Raw genomic sequence first — 11,633 nt, 5'->3', positions numbered from 1 at the left:
TCACATCAGAATAGGGCCCATCAAGACAATTAACTTGGACATTCTCTGCTGTTCTGTTCCGCCAACTCCATGGAGGTGGGGCAAATTAATTCCTGATTGCTCTTCTTTGCCTAGACCCCTTATTTCCTCTCCCATCCATTAACAGCTTGCAAGTCTTGGCTTATGACAGCTGCCATATAGAGTGCCACAACCATGCATGAGTGTCCCACAGCCTGAGGCTGCATGTGCGAAGGACATGACCAGACACACTCCTGAGCATGAGACACCAGCACTCTGCTCATGTGATGTAGACATGCTTGTTCACCTGAACACCTTGCTGAAACCCTACATACCCTTTTCCTTTTCAAAGGCTGGACTCCAGCAAGTTAGATGGTCTGCCTGTTCCCTACTGGATCTCATATTTAGCCTGAGCCTGCAGTGTGTCCCTGGAGTGATCAAGGCTAACTGGCACAGTGGGCTCCACCAGCAACAGCACAGCCAGCAGGCCAAGGGCAGATATCTGAGTTCAGTCTGAGACACAGACTGGAGGGAGTTCAACAGAGACACAAAGAGATGGACTGTGGGGCTGGGTGGAGCTCTCCATGCCTGTGGAGATGTTTCACTGTGATGAAAGACTTCACTTATGATATACAGAAATGTGAGACACCTCATCTCTAAAAGGAGCTCTTCAATGTCTCTAGGAGCAGGGCTGCTCTCTGAAGGGACACACACCTAAAACAGAGCCAAGCTAAACTGTGACTGTATCAGCTCACCTGCAGGGCAGCCTTCTGCTGTGCTGCAATGTGCTGTTGCTCAGCATGATCACGAAAATCCTTATTCAGAGGTGATCTTGCAAGTGCAATGCTGCAAGAAAGAACAAGATGGTATTACACAGACCACAGATAAAGCATGTGTCTTGCCATTCTAGCCATGAACACCACGACTTCCTCAGCCCTCCATTTATTTAATTCATGGCTTGAAATTGTTACTGTTTGGAATTACTATTTGTTAATATAAGAGAAAAGAGTAGATGGAGTGACCACAGCTGAATTATTTGAACCATCATGAACAACTCCTGCCAAACTAAATCTGAAGCCTACTGTGGATTTTGCTCATGGGGTGAGTCTCACTGAAGTCAGTGAAACCACTGGGTGCAGCGTTAAGAGAATGCAAGCAATTTCTAAAGGAGCTTTGTGCTTTCACCACTACTTAGTCACCAAGTGACTTTTCTAAACAACTGTGATTAACAGGAGCACTAACTAGAGCTCTGCAGACTTCAGTATAAGAACAGCTCTTCGGTAGGGGGGCAGCAGTTCACTACATATAATAAAGGAGTTTCCTACTGACATTAACTGAAATAATGATCCCTTGATGATAGCTTGGAGTACCTAAAACTCATTTAGCTTATCTACCTCAGAGCAGCATAAGGTTTCCAATTAAAATTTATTAATGCTTTTCTTGACTTTTGTATCTTAAAACTCGTCTGCCTTCTTAACCCAGAAAGTAGACATAAAAAGCATCCCCAACTCTATGTAAGTAACAGATGGAAATCAGGTGAGGGTTGCCATTAACATTGTATTGCAAGACAATTCACAGCTCCTTCCGAAATTGTCACCAGAGACTGCCGCTGAAAACCCTGCTCTTACCAATCACAGACACAAAAGTACAAATGACAAGGATTCCAAACAAACTTGTCAACTGAACTTCACCAGCAGCTTCAATGTCAACAGATAATTTAGTAAGTCAGTTTTTGAGAAGCAGCGATGCTCATAAAAAGATCTTCAGCCAAATCTATGCCTAAATGCATAACAAAAGCTAAAAGATTCAGAGGATTGTTGCTTGTGCCAAGTATTAAGATAAGCTTCACTGTTGGAGAGGAGTACTACTCAGTTTACTTAAAACATAATTTTTTCAGTTATTTTTAAAGTATTTACTTTCTGTTTAATCTGTACCCTCTAACTTTTCAATATGATTTCTCTAGATAAGCTTAACGCTTCACCATCAGCTGACATTTTTCAAGAATGGTCTTCTGTTCTTGAATACAGGATTTTCACATGCCAAGGCCAGAAACCAATTAACTCATTCACCCTTACACTGTCCATGTCACTGTTATGCTTCACATACATCAAGCTCTTTCAGTTACGTTTGCACAGTTTTTCTGGTCTCAATTCTGACAACTCTGTGGTCCAAGAGCTTTGGCACAACATCAAAAAACTGTCAGCTTCTCAAAAATCACACATCAGCCCACAATGCCATAGCAGAGTTTGACTGCTGCAGCGTAGGTTCCACCCATGCCCACCTTCACAATTAGTAATTCTAATTCTGCTCACTAGAATACAGTGTTATATTCCTTAAAGAAAAAAGAGAAAAAAAGAAAAAACAAGCACTGCCTGAAATTGTCAGACTTGTAATGAAGTACAAGAACACTGCTGCCAGGAGTTGTACATAAGAGTATGATATTCTGATTTTCATATCAACAATTTTGCTCAAATAATAACCACATACAGTTATTATTAGTAACTTCTTATCTCACTCAGAGGTCTAAATCAGGCAATTTCAAGTATTCTGCATGCTTTTCGACATTACAAAGGAATTGAAAGTAGCATGGAATGTCTTCAAAAAAAGACACAGGCAGCACTCAGACTGTAATCAGAGTATCTGACCCTTGTACAGGTGTTGCAGGTTACACTGTGTCTAGATTATGGCACTGCACTCGCTTCATGCTAACCTCAAAGTTTAAGGATCTCAATTTCTCCACATAAATGGTTGTGTGACTTTCTAGTTACTGATTTATGACAAAAATCGGATGTTATGTCTTTTATGGGAGAAATCCCAGTAACAACCCTTAAACTCAGATTGGATTATTACACATTATAGTGTAGAGTCATCCTTACAACACAGCACCTTTTACAGCATTATCTGCAGTAACGTAAACTGGCTTTGTCTTGCACATAGGGAGTTTCAAGAATAACTCAGTCCTGCTGTAATTGTTCTTCTCTAGGCACACAGAATTCTGAAACTAATGGTCTGCTACTTCCATTCCCCAGAGCATTTCAGCTTAATAATTAAATGTTTTCTCAGTATCTGCTTCCTGATATTTTCTTTATGGTAGACTTCAATACACTTGAGTAAGCGTATCTCAAATGAGAATTATGTAAGCTGAAATTCATGCTATATAAACAATTTTGAATACTAGTATGTTCCTAAAGAGCAATGTCCCTCTGCCTTGCTATTAAGGATGGTCAGAAAACACTTCTGTTAAGTATTTATATTAAGTTTACAGCTCACTAGCTTTTTGGTTTTTTCCTTGATGTAATCAGTGATGTCCAAACAGGTCTAAGAACATAAAATACCTGGCTCCAGGGTGATTTGTGGAAGACTGGTTTTGCATAAGTAACTTTCTCTTCTCCTTGTCTAGTTCTGCCAGGATTGCAACCCTATTTTTATTCTGGAAACCTGGTGAGAATGACAGAAAAATATTAGAGATATTTCTGTGACTTCTGTGGCCCAACTCTAACCCTGTGGAATTAGAAGTCCCTGAACAGAATTGCTCTAAGATGAATACATTAATCTTCAATCTTTGAAAAGGCTATTAATAAACAGGCTTCATTTTGTCTTTTCTCATTTTAAAGCATGCAATAGCTTCCATAAGCTATCATGCATATTAACACACTTTAAAATAGAGGTTTCTAACGCAAGTTAGATCCTATCTCTTCCCAAGCCAGCTCCGAAGCTACAATCGGGGTACACAATCAAATACTTGCCTTCCAAAAAGTAAACTTACCAGGTTCTAGATTTAAAACACAGTCACTGAATGTTCAACAATATTCAGCAATAAGAATGGACCAATACACTCATGGGGCGTAATTTCTCATGTTAGTGAATTCAAACTATAACACAAGTATAATATATATAACAGGTAAGAATAAGCTAATCACTAAGCTTGCACATTTGCTTATACAAACATCTTTCATACAATCTATGCAGAAAAGTTTAAATATACTGATGCCCTTACCTATACACACTACCCTTACTCTGAATACGATCAAATGCTGGAATAAAGAGGCAAAATAAACTATTAAACTGTCTGTATGCAATGTAAGATGAGAACATGGCCTCCATTTCCTTTGTTCATCATTCCCCCAAAGAGACCTTGAAGAGACCTGACAAGGAGTCAGGAAGAAGGGTGACTGAGAGAATTTCAAAAATGCCCCAAATAGCTGCCAGCTATGGATTTTTCATAGTTGCCTTCTAAATGCAAACATGGCAAAACTGCTGTACCTACAGAGGACTTTTCCATAATAAAGGATTGCACTGCAGCCCTCAAACAAACCAAATGTACAAGTCCCTGCTGTTGCCCATTATGCCTGAACAGCACAGCTGAGCAGAGCAGCTCCAGAGCTGACTCTTGCATGTCTCTATGCCACCAAGGACACTCCTCATGTCAGCAACACACGCTTTCTGAACCTCTGATTTGCTTCTGCTCTATAAAAAACAAGTTATGACACTGTTATTAAAAAAAGAGATGTAAAAGTCATGTTATGTCCTTTATTTCCTCCATACAAAAAGTCAAGGATTCCCACTGGAAATTGCTGTGTGCTGTGCCCCTGCCCTGAGTACTGTTTTACTGACAGCACTAAAACACAGCAGCCCACAAACTCTTAGGAAGGCCAGACATGGTAACACTTAAGGAGAGTATTAACATGTCAAGGTAAAATGATTTATTTTCAGTAGCTGCACTCAAAGTTCATCCTCTTTGACAGACCTCGTGTTGATGCTCAATTACATAAACCAGTATTCCTTTCATCTGCATGGCTCAACAAAGGAGACACCTACCAGACAGAAACCTTCAACTCTAAATTACAATTTGCATCTGTACTGCCTTGCTATCAATCCCTCACCTTTTTCTTCTACCAGGCCTAACATACACACCCAAACACCTCAGTGTCTCAAGAGTTTTTGAAAGCAGCAGTCTGTTAATTTTATCATACTGTGGTTTATGTAAGCTTACCCACAATAATTTTGACATTTGTTAATAGATTTTTAGTTATATTTAATTAAATGGTATTTTTCTGACCACTAATCTCTCCTTCCCATGTGGCATTAGCTCCACTTAAACTCTGTTTTGTAAGAGTATTGATTCAGGTCTTTGATGTCTCTCTGCTCTCCAAGTATTGTGCACTATGTCTTTTTTTGAAGACCTTGCAGTTGCAATAAATCTGAAACATTAAAACACAGCTGACATAAAAAGGCTGAGAAATCTTGCCAACAAGCTAGGATTTCAGATTTCTGAGCTGCACACTTTATCTTCTTGTAAATTCTGGAAACAATGCATGGATAAGATGACTGAAGCACCACTAAGAGGGTCTAAGCTAAAACAACCAAGTCTGTATGCTCATTCTACACAATTTTAATCCAAAACCCTTTAAACTTGACATATTACTCAGCACCCTTCTGCTACTGCTTGCTTGTCCTGAACTGCATAAATCTAGATGCATGCTTGGAATTCAGAAGATATGATAATTAAGGAAAGAAAAAGGAGACCACTTTTTAATGTAAGTTGTTGTGATCTAAAAAAACCAAAGATTAAATATGCTTAAATTTATCATGAAACAGATGGTATGATTCAGAAAGGCTTGAAACATTTTAAATGCTGTCTTTAAACTGTGATCAGAAACTGCACAAGATTCGGTCGTCTATTTTGAGTCTTGTTACAGTATCTTATGGCAGAAACTCTAGTGGTATTCAGAAGTAACCCCAGTATTTTTTCTTTTCTTATATCGCTAGTAAGAGCTTTGGTAGTGTGTTTTTTTGTTCGGTTGTTTGTTAGTTGTTTTTGGGGTTTTTTTAAGTAGTATTTTGTATTAGAGTTCGCACAGTAACCATCAGCAACCTGCTGTGCTGAAAAAGCCACTTGTTTAAGAGATTTTGTTAATGGTAAGGAGAAGAAAGACCACTTGAGAAAGTGGAGAAGCACATTCAACATGTGTATGTTAGTACCCCTCAGCTGAGCAATGTGAAGTTCCTGCAGCTATTTTAAACTCTTCCAATATGCAAGGCAAAACCTGCTCATTTAAAGGCAAACAATGGAGGGGGAACATAAAAAATCCACTTTACAGAGAAATTTTGGCATCCTTACAAAGTAATTAACTGTATCTGGCAATACATAAGCAAGACTTTCATTTAGATTCTTCCCTGTCCAGGAACCCAAAGTGCTTTCATAAAGACCATAAAGAAACTTCCCTACAGAAGTTCCTCATGTCAATTATAAATAATTTCTCATCTGTAGATTTGTCTGTTCTGCTTTCTAGTACTAAAGATCTGGAAAGATGTGGACATGAAAAAATCAAAACCGATCCTTAGTACAGACCAGGTTCTCATCTGTGAAAACAAGTGCAGATTTTCAAACATAGGAACTTCCCAATAAAGTTTTAAATTTAGATCTCCCTTGACAGGGCTGAGCTGCACTAATATTTTGAGTTTGAACAGTTTGAATATTGCAGTTTATTAAAATTTTTCTCTGCTTTGCTGACATGAGTCCTGACACAAAATGACCTATTCAAGGCAGCTAAATAGATTAATGGCAGTGTCAGATGTCAAACTGAGCACCTAGAGCCTCAGATTACTCTCTAATGTAGCAGATTCAGGACATTTAAAATTTAAACCTTTCTGACACCTGTATTTCTGACAGCAAACATTGTATTTGTGCAGGAGCTGAAACAAGGTGAATTGCACCTATTTTCTGCACATAAAAGTGAGAAAGAGAAACCTGGACCCTTGTGAGTGATACTGGTAGCTTAAAGAGCTCACAGCAAGCTTCTTTCTTTAACCTAATCCTACCACCTTATCCTACCACCCTATCTTACCTGTACCTATGCCAGTTAGTTCTTCAAACTAACTGCATGGCAAGAAACAGCATTACCTTTACCTTTTTTAAAGTTCTTGTTTTTCACTGATTATCTTTCCCTTCATCTGTGGGTTGCTTCAAATTCACAGCACAATGAAGTCTTTTCTTAGACACATTATTTATCATTTGTCCATAGATGTGTAAAAGCAAAAAAGAGCCCTCCACTACTTTGTGTTCAAGATACACTTTTCCTCGGAAAATGTTTTCAAAGCTGGATGTCAACTCCAAGCTCTGAATGTTAAAAGAAACTCCATACTGTCCTGCCTGCTCAATTCAGAAAGGATTTAAAGCAATTTCTTCACTGAAGTGTGTGTTTCAATAAATGTTGGCATTCATGAACTGATGCAGAAACCTCTTAAAAAGCAGAATCTAAAGCCCTTATTCAACACACACCACTTTAGAAAAAAATTGAGTAATTCTATTCTGATGTCCTCTTCTGCTTATAATGACTGGCATCTCAAAACATAATCTAACAGTCTGCTGCATGCCAATACTCTCAGCAACAATTTACATTTGGATGTGCTTTCATATACTTTGTGTGACAGTGAAACAAAAGGCATTCCAGTTATTCAGTAAATTAAGTTGATTTACTGAAACATACATTAGTATTTTGTGTATGCCTCTAGAAAACAGCTACATGCATACCTGAATGCAAGTCATTGACAACTTTATGGTTGCAATGTTCTCAAGTACTATGCTTACACAGAGATCAGACTGAGATGTCAAACAGCAAAGCATGTAGATGATAAAGTAATTCAGTGCAGAACAGCACAATCTTCCTTTTCAGACTCAGAGAACAGAGAGCTAAATCTAGCTGCTTCCATTGTGCTACCTGAATGCATTCACATACCTTTAGGCCAAAAACAACTGCCAGGATATAAAGAGACTCTGTAGAATTGCTACAGCCTGAAACTTAGAATTTTCTTCAGATTTCAGGAGCTTATTCTTCCAACATACCAGACCTCTTCTTTTATGAAAGGTTCAGCCCTGTCTGAAGAATGATCTGTGTTTTTTCCACCTTTTGGGTCCCAAAGAAGAATTCTGTCCTGAGCAGTTACATTTCTCTTATCTCAGAGAGCTTCCTTTAGGAGGACTCACACATAGTGGTTAATTCAGTTACACACAAGGTATGCTCTGGCCGTGCTGCACACCAGCAAAGGCATTACACAGAAGCAGCCTGAAGAATACACATTGCCTAAGTACTGTGAAATACTGCAGTAGGAGCAGTGTATTCCTCAGCACCTGGAAGAATTTGCTTCTGAAGTGAGGATGGTGACTTGCCCCCCTGAAAGTGTACCACTCCGAGCTCATCTGGTGGACAATGCACAGCATGCTACAGGATTTTCCACAGCTTTCAAATGCCATAGTCAGTCTCATGCAATCAGTTCCATGTGGCACTAATAAACTGAAGCAAGGCCTTTCATTCAATTCTGCTTGGTTTTTCTGCACTCATATGCAGCTCACCACCAAGACTGCTTTTCTAAAAGGTCAATTAATAAAAGTCTGGTCCACAAAATCTTAGATTTTATAGTCTGAGTCTGTAATAAACAGAAAACTCATATTAATTCCTAAGAAAATACTTGGTATCGATAAAAGGAAAAGCAGTTATTTGGTACAAAAACTACCATCACACTGTACCTGTGTAGAAGGCTAATGTTTAATTCATCCTTATCATTCTGCCTGAATAAGTGCTACCAGTCAAAATCCTTCCAGCAAGTTTCAGTAAATTTCTATTCCTTTTCTCGAAGTGAAGAGAATAGATTGCTTTAACAGCACTAATATGTATGCCATGAGGCAAGCTTAAAATGCAATGTTTTTCTCAATCACTTTCACTACTAGATTGCATCTGGACAAGATAGAAGCCCTGAACTATTGCTTATATTTACCTGTTCCTTTCTAATTTTCCTAGTTGTACTATTTATAGGCTTATTTGGTAATTGAACTTGACAATGTTTCTTTGTCTGTTTAGTGCAAACAATTTTCATACAATAATTATACAGGTGATTTATTGAGTCTCTAAAGGATATCTCAAATACAAAAGCAGATTCCAAGACCCTACTAAATTATAAGACTTTGGAGTCAGGAGGGAAGCAAAGGTATTCTGGCACTAAAATCCCATCTTATTTCTCAGTAAACCAATATATTTGAGAAAAAGCAGCTTTTAACCCTCTATGACAACATTCTATTCCTTGCAATGATGCTGACCTGGTATTCAGAGAATAAAGCAAGATTTACCATTATGTACCAAAAACCTTCTCAGAGTTAAAATCTGCAAACAAACAGCTCTGCAACCCACAGTACTCCTCTCTCAACACATCACAAAATCTCACTAAGCATTCCAGAAACTAACTCCTTTTTGTCAAGTAGCAAGTCACATCTGTGTTTTGGACCCACACAAGTCATATGATACCCCCTGAAGCATCATCCAGCAGCACCCAGCTTTGCAGGCTTGCTTGAGGTACAGATACAAACACAGATGTGCAAAAGTCTCCACTCGCCGGGAAACTGAACTCAGAATTCCTTTCCCATAACCACGTACATGAAGGGCCATACCTGAGAAGCTTTTTCCTCAGAGGGTCTCCCACAGAGGAAAAGCCTCAGAGTTCCACTATGGTTTCCAGAAAACACCTCTAGAGGGCGATTTAAGACCCTTCTTCAAATTCACCCAGGGACACCCCCAGACCCTCAGCCCCCTCTAAAGCACATGCACCACCCGGACAGCTGGACCATTACTAAGAGTCTTATTATTTCAAGGATGCAATTCAGACACATCTTCATACAAAGGAACATCTCATTGCAGTTAGCATTACTGTTTTAACTGGCTTTTCCTCCTAGGCCTGGCTACTTGCTGACAGATATTACTGCCTGGGTCTCGCTATTTCCATCACAACATGGAATATGTTTGACTTCTGGCTGTTCTGGATGTTGAGAGCAAGAGCTGCTGGTCATGTTCAATGCCAAGTGTTGTAAGAGTCTGAAACAACCTTCAGGAAATGATCACTGTACCACAGGCATGGTAGGTACTTCCTAATCCTGAGCATGATGTTATCCTCTGTAACTCAGAGCTCCCCAGCCATCAGTGGTCTTTTTCGACCATTTACTGCATGTTGTTCTAGAAGGATTCCTGCTGTTCTGCTGCTTTCAGCCCCACCTGTCTTCCCTTTCTTCATATTTCCATAAAAATGAACTGACAGTTATGCTGACTTCACTGATATTTTGCCTGCAGCCCTTGAATACTTAGATTAAAACCTACCTTGTCCTGAAGGATTTGCTGCCATCCTTCAATTTTCAGCCCTTGTTTTATTCAACTGGAGTTCAAATCTTTTAATCCCCACAAATATCTGCAAAAGAGGCACAATATAAGGTAAACACACTTGTTTAAAAGCAGAGCTTGGATTTCATTCTGTGAGAGACTTCATAAATACGGCAACTGTTAGAAAGCATAAACCAAATGCAGCATGTGCATTGCTTAAAATATATTATAAACTTTATATTTTGGCTTGCAACTTTCGGCTTGAAATATCACAGGTTGTGATCAATACTTTTTTTTTAAATTCTAGTAATTTCTATTAGTAGTAGTAGTAGTAATTTCTCATAATTTCTATTCAAGTAAGAATAACCTTTAAAGTCATACAAGCATTTTTCCCAACTGAACTTACTGACACGGTATGCCAGACAATGCTTAAGAATCAAACCACTATAGTCCTTAAATGCTGAAGCCTTGGAAGACCCCAGTTTAGGCTGTAACTCAAGAAACACTGATTGTTTGAGGAGAGGCAATTTAAACCCAGAGACAATGCCAGCCGAAGTTGGCTGCAGCCGCGGCAGAACAAAAAAGGAGGCCTGCTGCTCGGCCATACGTCACCTCGGGCCACCATCAACTTCTGCTTCCATCAAGGTGCCAGGCTGTAAAGTGCAGTGCCGAAGAGCTTTGGCTCAGCCAGGCGGAGCCGAAGGACGGGAACAGCGAATCCTGCAGGAAACGTGGATCAGAAGCCACAGTCAGACTTTCACAGGAGACTGGGTCACTGCTACGCCCTGGACCTGCGGGTTCCTGAGCAGCAACGCCGCCGTGAATCAGCAACTCGATGACAGTATTAATTAAGCGCGCTGACAGCGGCCGGGACGGGTTTCTCCGAGGGACACGGATGGCCTGACCCGCTCCCGGCGCTGCTCGCCTCCCCCACACACGGCTCGGGAATGGGCTCTCCCGCTCGCCTCTTCCCTCCCGCCCACAATGGATGCATGCACTCCCCGGCTCGCCCCGGCCCGGCGCCGATGCCGCTCCCCATCTCGGCCGGCCGGCCCGGGCCGCTGCAGTTCCGCCCGCCACCCACCTGCCCGCGGGCTGGGGGCTGCGGCTCCTTGTGCTGCGGCTCCTTGCGCCCGCTCCCCTTCCCGCAGCGCGGCCGCGCCGCCCCCGCCCCCTGCTCGTGACGCGCTCAGCGCGACGGCGCCCGCGGCTCCTCTCGCACTTCCCGCGCCCTCCTTCCTCCCTGCCCGCGCCCTCCCTTCCCATTGCCCGCGCCCTCCTTCCTCCCTGCCCGCGCCCTCCCTTCCCACTGCCCGCGCCCTCCTTCCTCCATTCCCGCGCCCTCCTTCCTCCCTTCCCGCGCCCTCCCTTCCCACTGCCCGCGCCCTCCCTTCCCCCTTCCCGCGCCCTCCTCGCTGTGCCCGCGCCCGGAGGGGTCGGAGCAGTGCGTGTGGAGGCGTGGCGGTGCTGCGGGCGCGCTGCGTTCAGCGGTTC

The 11,633-nt window shown here is 41.4% G+C and overlaps 1 protein-coding gene across 1 annotated transcript; it reads right to left on the bottom strand.

Annotated features, from left to right (window-relative positions):
• Positions 1-728: 728 nt before the first annotated feature.
• INIP (INTS3 and NABP interacting protein) lies at positions 729-11,161 on the bottom strand. Its single transcript, XM_085042383.1, has 4 exons — positions 10,752-11,161; positions 10,140-10,227; positions 3,333-3,435; positions 729-843 (listed from the first exon to the last, which is right to left on the bottom strand). The coding sequence occupies exons 2-4, from the start codon at positions 10,162-10,164 to the stop codon at positions 744-746; spliced, it is 228 nt and encodes a 75-aa protein (XP_084898509.1). The 5' UTR covers positions 10,165-10,227; positions 10,752-11,161; the 3' UTR covers positions 729-743.
• Positions 11,162-11,633: the final 472 nt, after the last annotated feature.

The sequence above is a fragment of the Lichenostomus cassidix genome, chromosome Z (assembly GCF_008360975.1).
Source record: "Lichenostomus cassidix isolate B80296 chromosome Z, HeHo_3.0, whole genome shotgun sequence".
Taxonomy (NCBI): Eukaryota; Metazoa; Chordata; class Aves; order Passeriformes; family Meliphagidae; genus Lichenostomus; species Lichenostomus cassidix.
Note: the sequence above shows the minus strand (reverse complement) of the source record. Positions and strands in the feature narration are given on the sequence as shown.

Excerpts from the sequence above, each read along its gene's own strand:
- INIP (XM_085042383.1), bottom strand. The coding sequence starts at position 10,164 with ATGGCAGCAAATCCTTCAGGACAAG. Across the intron at positions 3,436-10,139 it reads AGCAAATCCTTCAGGACAAG|GTTTCCAGAATAAAAATAGG; the intron begins GTAGGTTTTAAT and ends CATTCTCACCAG. Across the intron at positions 844-3,332 it reads ACAAATCACCCTGGAGCCAG|CATTGCACTTGCAAGATCAC; the intron begins GTATTTTATGTT and ends TCTTTCTTGCAG.